This window comes from Suncus etruscus, chromosome X (genome assembly GCF_024139225.1).
Source record: "Suncus etruscus isolate mSunEtr1 chromosome X, mSunEtr1.pri.cur, whole genome shotgun sequence".
Classification (NCBI taxonomy): Eukaryota; Metazoa; Chordata; class Mammalia; order Eulipotyphla; family Soricidae; genus Suncus; species Suncus etruscus.
Window position 1 is genome coordinate 112,927,635 of NC_064868.1, and position 14,905 is coordinate 112,942,539.

At 41.0% G+C, this 14,905-nt stretch overlaps 1 protein-coding gene across 5 annotated transcripts in view; it reads right to left on the reverse strand.

Moving 5' to 3' along the window:
* The window catches only part of GRIA3 (glutamate ionotropic receptor AMPA type subunit 3), a 378,184-nt gene extending 364,412 nt beyond the window's left edge, over positions 1 to 13,772 (reverse strand). For 3 of the 5 annotated variants that reach the window (XM_049767076.1, XM_049767078.1, XM_049767081.1), the window contains exons 1-2: positions 13,259 to 13,537; positions 11,888 to 12,046 (exon numbers count right to left, since the gene is read on the reverse strand). In XM_049767076.1, coding sequence (XP_049623033.1) covers positions 11,888 to 12,046; positions 13,259 to 13,367 — 268 coding nt within the window. In that variant the 5' untranslated portion in view covers positions 13,368 to 13,537. Of the gene's footprint in view, positions 1 to 11,887; positions 12,047 to 13,258; positions 13,538 to 13,644 lie in introns of those variants that run through there. The other 2 variants (XM_049767079.1, XM_049767080.1) reach the window with 2 other exon arrangements.
* Between the last annotated feature and the right edge of the window lie 1,133 nt (positions 13,773 to 14,905).

Genomic DNA, 14,905 nt, shown 5'->3' on the forward strand with positions numbered 1-14,905 from the left:
CACAGACTTCTCTAGAGTTAAAAAGGAAAAAACAGAGAAATACATGCTCAAGAGAGAACAAGAGCTTCTCCAGAGTGGAAAACATCTATCAGATTTCTGGTTGTAGGGTCAAGAATTCAAAAGATTTTTAAACTTATGGTGATGTTGATACTAGTAATGCTCAGCATGTTCCAAATACTATGTGTGTTTGTGTACTATTACTTTTAAAACTAAACAAATCTTTATGGTGAGGAGTATTTGTAGTATAAAGCTACATGTTAGAAAATAAGTAGTGAAAAATTCTTTAGAGGTCAGGGATTCCAAGAAAAATTACAGATACTAAACTGATTGACAGGCTCTTAATACAAGTTACCAGAATGCCCACACCACTGAGGAAATGTTCTGGGGCTGGAGCCCTTGTCTACAGTTTCCTATCTACTACTCTTCCCCTGAGGAAGACAATCTCCAGAAATTATACCTAAAACCTCTTCATTCTTCAAATTCCCTTACTGAAGTTGTAAACTCCCTTAGGTTTAGTTAGTACTAAAGATTCTGTTATCTACTCTTCTTTCTATGACCAATTATTACTTAACAATAAATATTCAATGGAGGCAGTTGGCCCCCTGACTCCCATGTTTTTCTCTCTAGTGTCTGTCTTGTTTTCTCAATCCTCATGGCTACCATGCTTCAGACCCATTTACCCGGAGCAGAAGTCTGGCAATTAGTCCCATTTATAATTGTGAAATCTTAGGTACAACTTGTCCTAGGTTCTTATACTGAGTAAATAAAAGAATCTGTGAACAAGAATAAGTCACCACTGGGTAGTAGCCTGGTCCATAAGAATATTTTAGGGTTCAATAGGTTTTAAGACTTCAATATGTTTGTAAAGGCAGAAAAATAGGTGAATATTAAGAGAAAGTACTATATGTGGAAGAATTTGAAATTTTTTTTCCTTTTTATCTTTCCTCAGTAGAAAATAAAATAAGACAGTAGCTAGAAGGAGAGATAGTAGGAGTTGCACAGGGATGAATGGCAAAATATTAAATATGGAAAGCTCCTTAGAGATTATACAAAATAATATCTACACTTTACAAATGATAAAAAGGGACAAGAGACACTACTAGAGCATATATAAAGAAATTAGGAAGTCATTGGCAGAGCTAATACTCAATCCAGATATTCAAATTCCTGTTTCATTTCTCATTGTACTGTATTCCTAATCCTAGAGCTTTTACTTCTCCCCAAGAAATAAATATAATAACCCAAATGTTACATTTTGTACAAAACATCTTCTTATAAGGCTTCCAAATATATGTGGGAAATTGTTTCTTAATATACCTTTCGGGATAGTCAGTTGCCCTTATAGGATAATACACACAAAGCAGTTATGAACGTAAAAAAAATTTTGATTAAGAACTACAAGCATTTTAGGCATATGTGCATCCAATGATCAGTAGAGGTTGTGCTAATTAACATTGAATTTCTCATTGGTAAGAGCAGAGTAGTGAGTTCAGTTAGAGAAATGACTACACTAACAATGTAAATGAGTGAGAGAAATAGAATGCCTCTTTAGAATACAGGCAGGGATGGGGGGGGGAGGGAGATAGAGGGCATTGGTGGTGGGAATGTTGCACTGGTGAAAGGGGGTGTTCTTTTTTATAACTTAAACCCAACTACAGACATGTTTGTAATCATAGTACTTAAATAAAGATTTTAATTTAAAAAGCACACAAAATATGTGAATGTGGCATAGAGGTGTTCACAATTTAGCAGTAATATCTAATAAACCTATTAATAAACCTATTACATTTGTCTTCAAATTAATAAACCTATTAATCTAATAAACCTATTACATTATTCTTCAAAAATGGTGCTATCGGCTTAATTTGTAGGTAGTTTTGTGGGCAATTGCTAATGAAGATTCTTGGTTAGCTGTATTTGTCACAGACTGTTGTTTAGTCTGCTTCAAGTTCAAGCACCTTTTGGCAAAATGTTTTGAGGGCACCAAAAAGGGAGAGAAGTGGAATTTTACTTAGCCTTACGAACATGTAGTTCAATTATCTTCATGTCTGTTTGACATTATTTTTCTTTATTTTTTATTTTTTCTTTATTTATTTATTTTTGGTTTTTGGGCCACACCCGTTTGACGCTCAGGGGTTACTCCTGGCTCCGCACTCAGAAATCACTCCTGGCTTGGGGGGACCATATGGGATACCGGGGAATCGAACCGCAGTCCTTCCTACACTAGCCCTTGCAAGGCAGACACCTTACCTCTAGCGCCACCTCTCCAGCCCCTGCTTGACATTATTTTAATGAGAAAACAAAACTGGTTTGAGATTATACTTTGCAGTCATACTACGTTTATGAAGGAAACTTATAAACCTCACTCTAACTATGACAATCTATTGCTATTCACAAAACATGCAAATACTTACAAATGATCACAATGAGTTAGGTGTGTTTATAGGCTCAGAAACTTACTATAACCCTTTATTTTGGACTGCCGTCTAAAGTTGGTAAATATCTATTGTGGGGTGCACAAGAAGCTTCTACCCTGGGCCCAAGTTGATAGATCCTTAATTGACTCATGACCTCTCAGTTTGTGGCCTGGGGCTGGCTTAAAGTAGGATTTAAGCAAACTCTCCTATATCAGTGATTCCTTTCCTCAAGTAACTTTTCTGACTTGCTGAGCACCTGATAATGACCACATCAAATTGTAAAACTTGCTCCAAGACTCAGCATTGCCTAAGGGGAGGGTAATCTGAGTTAAGCTGTATTCAAGCCTAAAAAGCTCCTGGATAGAAAGTGTATGTGTACAGGATCATAACTATATGTACAAAGGAAAGTAGATTCTGCCTCAGTGATCTTACACTACAAAGTATAAAGTAAAGATAGGGTTTTCACTAAGAACAGTCTTTTTTTCCGTTATAAGTAAGTTATACCTGACTGTTAAAACTTTCTTTAACCTATAAAATCATATAGCAGTATAAGGAGGCGGATAGTATAGAGGTCAGAAATTTGTACCTTTAACCTCATACTGCCCAATTTTTTTGCATATATTTTGTTTTTACCTCGAGTAAAACTAATATTGTGTAGGTGCTCCAAAATATTCAGTTAAAATCCAGTTATATTGTAATAACAGAGCTTATTAAGCCAGTATTAGCAGTGCTACCATTTCTGAATATGCAATAGAATCACCCACAGAGTTTGATTAAAAGGTCTACTTCAAGTGGGTACACTGATGATACGTAAAGTGTTGGAATTATGTGCAAAAACAATATTAATAGTATTTATTCAGAATCTCAATCAACAAATTATTTTAAAAGTTTTTGACTTAATAGATCTTAAGGGTTTCTAACGTAATATATCTTAAGTGTGACCTAGAGATGCATCTGTTTTAATAAGTATAGTGATTCTTATTCTAAATGGTCCAAATTTAAAGATATTAAATTAATCAACAAGTAGAGTTTAACATAACAGTGAGACAATATTTCAAAATTTGTGATAGGTTTTGATTGATTTTATCAACCAACTTTTCAGTCTAAAATGTACAAAGATGTTATATCCCAGTACTCAAACCCATATCCTCTGTAGTTAAGGGTGATGCAGAAAATTGTTTCATTAGTCCACTACAGTCTTATTCCCTCGAGGCAGATGTAAGGAGGAAGACCCTAGTTGCAATGCAAAATTGGCAAAGTACATCAAGTCAGTCATGGATAATTGATTGACAACTATTTTTGATTGTGATCTTTTTAAAAGGTTAAATCTCTTTGCTATAACTATCACTGCAAACTGATTTTACTTCTGCGAATATTTTATAGTAATTGTGGGACTCCAAGGACAAAGGGTAATCAATTCTTGCAACCAACTATGAAACCCAATACCATGGAAAAAGTCAAAGCCAAGTAAAATTGCAGTGAAAAAAACCAACTATAGAATTATCCATTGAGGAGTTCAAATGCTTAAAATATATGAATTAATTCTGGGGACTCTTCCTTTTTATTTGGCTAGTGTCCCCAAATGTCTACAATCTACTTGGTACATCATGTTGTTTTTTTTTAATAAGTACCTATTCTGGTTTACTTACCTGTCTTTGGAAAACCTCTTCTAAAAATCTTTCAGGGTAATAGGTGGGTTTTTAACAAATGAATTATGGTCAAAATGTTAATGGCGGAACACAGCAAACAGTGGCAGTTCCAACTAATGGCAGATTCTTGGAGAGCAGTATTTTGGGTAATAATATGCCATTTGGTAGTCCTTAAATAACTGGGTAAGCTTTGAATGACTTCTGGGAGTAGTCCTCAGTTTAGATAAATCAAAAGTGATAATGTTTCCCTTCCCTCCAGTCCACATCACAGTGAGTACTTGGAACAGATCTTAAAAATTATCATTTTTTTTTCAGAATAATAGGGAACAGGACAGAATTTGGATTATGTTGCACTTCTTGTTACTAACCCTGTTTAAGGAAAGTCAGACAGCTGAGTAACAGATGCTATATGCCTCCTCCTGGCATGCTTTGACCCAGAGAAACAAAGCAGAAAGTCAGTTGGAACAGAATGCCATCCTTAGCTCTCTTGGGCAGGTTGTTTTTAAAAGGGACACTTTGGGGTATGGCAGGAAGCCAAGGCACTCATCCTGGCTCATGAGCATCTTCCTGTCTTTCAGTTTCCACTCCAAATCCCTGTAAAAAGCAACTCCAAGTAAATGCTCTCATCTGACATCCAACCATGCCACCTACAGACATGGCTGAAAAGGACACAGTGTTAGAATTATGATAGGAACATTCTTGAGTCCAAGTGAGTCAAGTGTACCTCATGAAGCACCTTTTTTGAAATCAAGAAGGTCAAGATGTGGATAACAACTTATCTGGGGGAACATTTTGCATTGGTTATCAAAGTATTCCTACTCTAGACTCTTACTATATTTGTGGTTTGAGCATCTGCAGCACTGTCTTTACCTGAGATCTTATTAGAAATGCAAATAATTGGACCACCACTGTAGACCTACAGAATGGGAATCTTTATTTCAACAAGCTTCTCAGGTGATTCCTTTGTACACAAGAGGTTGAGAAATGATGTTTTGAATTATATTGTGCCTCATGCTGTTAAAGCCATTACCAGTTGTGCTTCCTTTTCCTATTCTTACTTTACTTACTAAGCCTCTTCCAGAAAAGACAAATCCTGTGATGAGGATAATTGCTAAAGAAGCCATAGGCAGCTAAGAATTGAGAAGCAAAGGCCACAGTGAAGGCACTTACTATTCTGACCAGTGTTGAAATGAAGTCCAGAAAAGAATCTTCTCACTGAGAAATACACAAGCCTGTACAATTGAGACAAGGCAAGGGAAGTGCAGAGAGAGAAGGGAGGACATACTGCTGGGCTAGGCTTCAAGTCTCTTCACAGCTCTATTTAGCACCCAGCAGGGGACTGTTGCCTGTGATCTTTGCCATCCACCTGCCACCCCAGGGAAAGGCAACTTTCAGTCTGAGGCCCAGCATTCTTTCTCCAGGTTTCTTAATGTCTCTACTGTCATCTATGACCTCCTTTCCATGCCAGTGCATCTCTTCTCAAACCCACATAAACAACTTATGATCAAGGGCAAAAAGGTGTACATACTTACTTCCTTGGGATAATGACTCTTATGATCTTTAGATGTTCTAAATCACCCCAAAGTTCAATATGTTAAGGTTGTAACCACACTAGACCTCAGTTTTGTGCCAAACCTACCACATAGTTGGTTCTTTGTAAACAACGTTCTTTGATTTGTGAAGGTCTTCCATAGCCAGGGACAGCTGATCTTCTATTTGGGGAGAGTCAACTTTCCTTGTGTGTATCAGATCCAAAAATACCCCCTTATGAATATCTTTCCTGTAAACTGAGGTATTATAATTCTTATAGTTCCTGGTTTTAAAGCAAATGTGATTCTCTGTAGATATATTCACACCTTACCAAACACTTTCAATGAGATTTCTGTATTAGACAAAAAGTTGTCAAACCCCAAAGTAGAGTGCATGCTGTCAGGAGGATGGATCAAGAACTGAGATATTCTGTGCTAGAACATATTACTTAATTAGATCCAAAGCATAGAAACCAAAGAAATACAGTCAATAATCATTTTAATAAACTAGGTAAAATATGCAGATTATTTTCATAACCTTTAGAAAGACAAGGAAGTTTGTGAGCTAAATTCACAGTATCATTCTATGGTACTCCCCAAATTTAACTAATCTGAATGAGCTTCCTTATTCTCCACCCCCAAAGTTACACATTTCATCTCCTCAAAATCTGGAGAAGGAGAATTAGGTCTGGAAAACTTCACAGCAGGAAAGGGCCCTGAGGTAAATTTATTATGGGTGAGATTCCAGACTAAGGGGACAATTAGAGAGCAGAATAAAGACAAACATCTAGGCAGACAGAGCAAGAGGAGAAATTACTAGTAAAAAAAAGCAAGAGAGAGCAATATAAGGATGTTTTTCATGCTAAAATTTTGCCAAGTAATGACCCATTCAGGGGCTGCTGCCCTAACTCAAGGCTTGTCCTACACATAGACAGGGGTTATTTGTTGCAGTCTACTTTGCCTCCAGAGCTCATACACTTTCCAAGGAAAAGCGGAGTTTCTCTTGTGACTGCACAACTCCCACATTCCTATTGAAGAGTACCCATGGCCCCCACCCAAGATTTCAATTGTATCCTCTTGTGGACATATTTAATTAAATACAGAGCATCAAAGTCGAAGAAACACAGTCAATACTCGATTTTAATGGACTAAGTAAAGAATGCAGATAATTTTACTGGCCTTCAGAGAAGGAACTTTTATGAAATAAATTCACAGTCTCATTCAAGAAATTTCAATGTTAAATAATCTGAATAAGCATGCTTTGCATCCCCACCTCCAACGTTAAGAATTCCATCTCCTAAAATTCTGATTTCACCAGAGTCCATGCTCTCACTTATTCCTCTAACTAACTGTATAAAAATGACAGATCTCTTAGCTAAAAAGGAAGACCAATAAAGGCACCTCAGCAACTTCATTCATTTTCTAATCTGTTAAAATGAAGTGAGACAAGCACCTCTGATGGCCAGTAAGAATAAAACTAAAAATATGTCATGAGGCATATAATAAAAATTTCAACCATCTACCCCCACCCTCACAGTAATTCTTGTTAAATCTTGAGGAGAAGGGAGAGAAAAGCAAAATCAAGCAGAAAACCTTTGAGAAAGGCAACTCATAATATGGTAAATGAGCTTCATTTTAAATTTAAAAAAAGTTAAGAAATGTCTTTCCTCTCAAACTCAAACCCTTCCTTGTCTCCCTGTCTCCCACCCCATCCTACTGAGTAGATCAACAGAAACTGACTTCTAGAGGAAATCACCCACTTTGCTGGGTGCTCACTTTTACAGCCTACTGATCGTCATCTATTTTATGGCCCAAATGAACAGCATCACCTTCCTCCCTCCTATCCATATAAAAAGTAGATTTAAAAAGCCATAAATAATAAACCTTGTGTGAAGGTGACTTAAATCTCTGACTGGCACCACAAAGGCAGCTTCTTTGTGCTTCAGTGGGCAAAGCCAGCTGGCTCATGGGGCTAACAGTGAGCTAAGCCAGTGAAGATTGTCCAGCAGAAAGAAGACAGTGGGACAGGAGCAAAGGTGCAATGATGGGGGCAGGAGGATGGGTGGGAGAGAGACTGGACAGGAACAGTGGATGTTGGTTCCTATGTAAAGAACTCTGTAAGGACTGGAGCTGGACAATGCAGGACTTTACCCCAGGTCTGAAGGTTTCATGAAAAGGACAAACACAACAACAAGACAAACCCCATCAAAGAGTAGAGAATAGGGCCAGGGGAAGCATTTCCTTCCCAAATAGACCTAAACAGTTAAATGGATCCTGGCAATTAGAATAATTAGCTAATTAGATTGTGACTCTGTGGGCAAAAGACAGAAACCTGTCTCAGCTAAGTACACTTGGTAGCGGAATGTGTTCTGTTATGCAAGGAGCATACTCTCCATTAGAATGTATATTTCAAATGTCTTGGAAAATAATAGAATAAAAAATGGCAATGATCTTTAACTGATGAATTCGAGTTATCCAGGAAAGGGGGCTTTTGCTTGGGTTTCCAGTAGAGCCTGTATTCTCAAAGCCTACACTCCCCATCACTACAGAGCTTCCATCAACAGATTTTTATTTAAGCCAATGCATTTAGAACACAATTCTATGGTGAATAACCTTTAAGGTTACATTTGCCTTTTCCTTGCTTCTTGCAAACAGTGCGTAATCCACGAGCACATTTGTTGGCTGTAAAGGTGTACAACAGCAATTTTTGCAATGACAGTGCGGAGAGGGAATATGAGATCTGTGTGCTAATGAGCTGACACTGCAGAGGCTGGGGCGATGTAGTGTGGAGTGCACTACAAGTGCACAGCAGCAAAACACAGGAGGGGACTTCAAGGGAATCAGAGGCAGTTCCTGAGGAACCACAGCAGTAAAACCACACAAATGGGGCCAAACAATCCCTTGGTGATTCGACATTCTCCAAAGCCCTAAGAAAATGAATTTTGTTCTTGAATAAGTAGATATGCAATGTAAAACATGCAAACCTCTCTCTTCACATATAGAAATCGTGCATATGTATCTTTGTGTATATATATATAGGGACACGAAAGTACTATTAACACTATTCTTCTTTGGGGGGGGTTATCCAAACAAATTGAAAAGTAAGGCAGTAAACTCAATTAATCCCTATAAAATGGAAACAGGTGTTCCAAATCAGATGAATCTCTTTGATAAACTTCAATTCACCTCTGAGCTGAGATCCCAAATGGATCACCCATCAAATCCAGAGAGACTTTTATTGGCCTCTTAAGACATAAAATGAAGTTGGAGCCTGTCTTAAGCAAACCTCTTGGGGCTTGTGCATGCTGGTGAAAAGAGGCTTTAAATAACTGATGCCTTGGATTCATTTCTCTCTTTCTTTCTCAGACACAAATACACACACATCCCCAAACTATCAGAATACACTGAAGGAGGGGATTTTGATCATAGGGCAAATACAGAGCAGGGCCACACACAGAAGGCATTACCTATTGTTTATTTTTTGTCTCTTTATTTACCTGCATACTTCTGTCTTCCAAAGTATGTGCGTGCATGAGGATTGCAAGTGCAGAGATGACAGGCAGAAATAAATTATAGTGCCAAGAAAAGGTGAAGCTAGGAATTTTGTAAAGGGATAGGGGAAATGTTCATTTTTTTTTGCCATACTATTGCATTTTGAATCAAATAGGAAATGTGGGGGGCTACATTTGGACTCACCTAGAATTTTCTCTTTTCAAAATTTTTGAGGAGGTGCAGGTCAGATAACTCAAGGATTTTTAATTCTCTGAACAATAATACAATTAATTGCAAGCATGGAACCTGACTCACATGCCAGGCTCCATAACTGAGCTGTTACAGCATGACAGTATCTTAGATATATGACTTCCATGGGTAAAAACTATGACTGTCACTAAGAGAAATGACCTACACTTCCAGGTCTTCCTTGACCCCTTAAAACTATTGTTTCATGTACTCAGAGACTATCATCAGAGAGGAGTTGGACTAGCCATTTTTCTCATACTAAGCTTCTAGATAGCAGCTGGTAGGAGATAACTTTGATACCTGGCCCCCATTCAATGACTGTGGCATTCAGAGGGGCTCAGAAGAATGACAGTATTACTTTCCTGTCTTCTGAACTGTAAAGTCCGAGAGTGCAACAGGCAACTGGATCATATCACTATTTTCTGGTTATCTGTGTTTTTATGTGCATGCGTGGACATAGCATAATTAAGGGCAAAGTCAACTCTTTCTCTACCATTGCCCCATAAATGACATAACTTGTCCCACATTTTCAAGCCCTCTATCCCCAGTCACAACTCAGTGTGCTAAGCTTGTAAGCAGAAGTATAGATTTAGGATAGGGGAGAGGTAGTAATCAATTCATTTTCCTTTTTCATGGTGGTAATCTTAATATCCTAATAGTGAAGACATTCAGGCAACTCAATAACAGAAAAGATAAATTATTTTCTGTTCCCAAGCCTAATATTTTAAAAGTCAAAAACTGTTTTCTGTGTAGTTATTGAGTAGTTCCCATGGACTAATGGACATATACTGGCAGATATGAACCTTATTGACCAAAAATCTCACCCCCCCAAAAAACCAACACCAAAAACCTTGGCTATCAAACACTCTTAAGAACTCACTTGACAGTCCTACACAGTGGGAGGACATTAACTTGATTGAAATAAATATTATTATTCATTATTATTATTTGTATTTGATTTTTTAAGTGTTCTAATTGATATTTAGGCAGTCACATTAGAGATGCAGCCTTGACTAGAAAAGAACGATACAGGATTAAAATTCAGATGTGTGTTGTAAATGCAGTGGAGATGGGATTTCTGAAATAAGATGCAAAGTATAGACAGATATTTCATAACTTTCACACTTAGCTGGAATTAATAGGTTCCTATTTTTGTCAATGTCGGAAAGCCAAAGAATGTCAAATTCAGAGTATCTTAGAGTATGTTCTTATAAGGATCTGTACCTTCAGCTTAATTTTTCTTAAAGCTGATGCCTGTCATAGTTCATGCAGAATACTTCATTCCCATTCCCTTGCCCAAGTCCTCAAATCTTAGAAGCCTATGTCATTGGTTATCCTTTCAACAGTTTTATTTTGAATTGACAGATCTTTTCATGCAGACATTGAAATGAGTCTTTAATAAATATTAAACCAACGAAACAAAAATACCATTTCTTCCTTGAAGGAAAACAAAATAGATGCCCTAAATTCCAAACTACACCAACCATAAAAACATATTTATGCCTTCATCAGCTTCACTGTTGTGAAAACTTTTAGTGAAATAAGCTTTGATGAAAGATTATTAGTCTTTCTCATAAATATTCAATTCAAGAAAAACCTGCGTCCAGCAAGTTATTAATCATTTCATTTCCCATGGTTTTATCTCTCAAAATGTTTTCTTCATAGAGAAACAATCTCAATCTTGAGGGCACAATTACGAATTTCAGAAATGATTTTCAGTCTGATGAAATTCCTCACTTGATATTTAGTTTTCCTACCACCAGGCTTTCCCCTCTGCCTTGTGGTGTAAGTTAAGAAGTGCCTTGTCTTTAAATATGAGTGGGGGAAATATTAGGGGAGCCAAAACTGAAGTAGATTTTTAGTCACCTGAGTACTGTCTTCTCCCTTTTTCCCAGTATGCCAGATGTTCCTCACTTTTAATAAGTTTATAGTCTTATTCCTATTAGAGCTCTCTGAGTAAAAAAGGTGCTAAGAGTCTGACAGAGGGAGGCCAGAACACCCAGCCTGATTTGTCTGTCAAGGTCATTCTTTTGTAGAATTTCTTACATTTGGAACCTATTTAATTCATCAATTGTCAGTTACAGGTAATTTCTACAGTCAGTGGCTAATTTTAACAGCCAAATAATACTACACATTCTGAATTAGCTTAATCATTTTTTTTTAAATCTCATCTGAAGACATTGCCTGAACTATGCTACCACCTCCCCTCCTCTCCACCCCACCATCACCTCAGTCTTCCCAATTCCACAGAATGTATAGGGGGGGGGAAGAGGGGGAGGAATGCTAGTTTAGCAGAGAGGAAAATGAAACTTTTGTCTCACACATTATATCACAGCTAAGAGTTTTGTGCACTAACGCCTTAAATCCTTCAACAGGATCTTCTGGAGTTGATTTATGCGGCATGAAACCTGGATTGCCTAGAGCCCCCAAAACGTCCACAGAGGCCATAGTGCTCCTGACTCAATACACCCAGAAGACGCCTCCCAATTCCCACAGGCAAAACGCAAAGAGGTCCCCAAGGTCCCAAAGGGAGGAAAAGCCAACTACTTACAAGCATTAGTCACAGAAAAACTATTGGAGGAATCCAAATGATCTACGTGGTAATTCAAATGGAAGGGTTTCTCCGTGGTGTTCTGGTTGGTGTTGTATAACTGCACGGCAAAGCGGAAAGCGCTGTGCTCTTGGACCGTGTTTCTCATGAAAAGTCCACCTAGAAACAAGAGGGACCCACATTTGCCTTGTGTACCCCCACCAGGGCCGTCCGAAGTGAGGGTGCACTACAGATAGGACTAGCTCTCCAGGAGAGAGGTAGGCGCCTTAAATGATGGTTTTCTCAACCTGCGTGTCTTTTTCAAGGTCTCTGAACTTCGGTTTGGATTTAGAGAAATCAGTTTTTTTTTTTCCTTTACACTGAGAAGAGGCTGGAGAGGGGGGTAGAGGGCAGAGGGAAGAGTAAGCTGCTTTGAGCTAGGACCGGCTTTTTGGACTTGGTTCTCTCTCAGGCAGCAGCTTTCTCGCCACTCCTTTACCCCGACACCCCGACTCCACCAACCGCTTCCCCTCTTTCCTATCCAAAACCCAAGGTGTGTGTGTGGGGGGCAGATGGGGGAAGAAAACCCATTTTATTTTCCCTTGCTGCCCCATCCTGCCCGTCAACCCCCTTTTCCTCTAGGACCTTCATTGCGGACCACAGTTCTAACTTTTGGACTTGGGAATGCAGAGAAGAAGCCCAGAGAGAGAACTCCCTTCTGGCACCTCGGAACCGGGTTCCAGACAGACACAGCGGCAATTCAGGAATTCGTGGTCTGCGTGACTTCACTGTGTCTTCCCTCTGCTCGGCTGCTAGTGCTCCCCTCCCCACCGCCTCCTACCCCATCTGCCACCGACCCGTTTTCTGCTTGGGTCCTGGGGGGGAATCCAGAACAGTCTTCTACCACCCCAGCTCTAGCCTGTCTCCCCAGAGCTGCAGACAGACGGGGCGCCCGGGCCGACCACAGCACTGGCGCGGCCAGACAGGCAACATCATTCTGGGACAACTTCCAACGTTGGCACGCATGCCAGGGCAAAGTCCAGAGCAGCGGGCTGGAAAGTCGCGACTGCTCGCCCCTTTGCAGTCTCCATACAAGCATGCCAAACCTGCTAGGATGAGATCAACCCTTCTACAGTACTCTGTGAAGCCTTCTCCCCCAGTCCCAGAAGACCCCCTCACTTGTCCCCCAGGCTCCCCAAACTGGCAGTTTCTCTGGGGTTGAGAAGCCCGTGATTCATGCCCCGGCCACCCTAGCCACCCCGTCTCCGGTCCCCTCCCCAGATCATGCAGGACAGGGACCCGGGACCCGCAGCCGCTCTAGCCACAGCGGGACAGTGGTCGAGGGGACCCCAGAACCCAGCCTGGCTAAGTCACCGTGGGGTTTGCGCTTACCTATGCTGATGGTGTTGGGGAATCCTCCGTGAGAGTGGCCCAAAAGCCCCAGGACTAAAAAGAAGACCGCCCGGAGCACGCTTTGCCCCATTTTCTTCTGTCTGGCCATGCTCTGCCTAAAACGAAGCTGACAACAGCATGGGCGCAACTCGGGGAGTCGTCCAAATAATAATAGAAAAAGAAAAAAAGAATTTCTCGGCTCTTACATCCCCACCCCTCAACTTGCTCCCGTTCACTCTTGCTTTCCACCCGCACTAGTCCTCCTCCTCTACCACCTTCTCTTCTCTCTCGCTCGCTCTCGCTCTCTCTCGCTCGCTCGCTTCCTCTCACTCCCGCTCCCTCTCGCTCGCTCTCCGTCTCTCTCACACCCCCTCCCTGCCCCCCACCTCACTTCTGTCTTCACACCAATCTGGAAGGCGGGTTCATTGGCTGCAAGCTTGCTTCGCCAAAGCGATCTTTCTCCCCATCGCTCTAAGAGATGACAGAGACAGAAACAGACTGAGAGCTAGCGAGCTAGAGAAGAGAGAGAGAGAGAGAGAGAGAGAGAGAGAGAGAGAGAGAGAGAGAGAGAGAGAGAGAGAGAGAGAGATAGAGAGACAGAGACGGAGAGACAGAGACGGAGAGACAGAGACAGAGACAGAGGAGCAAAGAGAATTAATACCTATATGCTCAAACCAAACAAACCAAAAGAGAGAGAGAGAGAGAGAGAGAGAGAGAAAGAGAGAGAGAGAGAGAGAGAGACAAAGCTGTGGGAAACGAGTAAGAGTCCTAAAAAGGAAGAGAGAGAGAAGGAGAGAGAGAGAGAGAGAGGGAGAAGAGAGAGAGAGAGAGAGAGAGAGAGAGAGAGAGAGAGAGAGAGAGAGAGAGAGAGAGAGAGAGGAGAGCGCGCGCAATAGAGAAAGAAATCAGAAAGAAAATCCGATACTTTTCTCCTTAAAAAAATGGTGGGTCTAAAGAGGGGGGAAAAAAGGAAAGAAAGAGCGAAAAGGCTCAGCGCCGGTGAATCGGGCTCTTCCAATTGGGCCGGCGGGGGGTATTGATCAAAGTTGATCTGACGTGGAATTAAAGCCGCACACCGCTTAGTTCCACTGCAAACTGCAGCCGCGGACTGCAAAGCTACCGCGCTGGCGTTTGTCAACACCGGAGACGGGGTCAACAGCAACACACGAGTCCTCTCACTTGCCCTCGCCTGGCAAGCTCCAACTGGTCCTTGCCAAAGCAAAAACTGCATTGCCTCAGTATTGGGGTACCCGTCTTGAAAACTGGGGGGGGGGTTCTGGAGTGGGGGCGGCGAGTGATTACTCGGGAGTCTTTGTAGAGACTCAGAGGAGCAGTTCCCATTACAATGCGCCCAAAGATGTTGCGCATGCCTGGTCCCCGCCGCTCAGCTTGCACAGCAGAGAGCCAGAGCAAGGGAGCACCCTCACCTTCCCACACCCCCCACACACACAGGCACACATGTGTACCTGCAGAGCTCTGGGAGGACCGTGCATCCCCTTACCAAGGGCAGAGAAGGGCTGGGGGCGGGGGAAGGACAGTTGCAGGCCAACAGCCCTGGAGGGCATTGAAAAAGTAGATGCAGAGGCGCCGGAACTGGTTAATGAAGGGTTAATGAAAAGGAACTTATTCCCATCCTAAAGAAGAGAG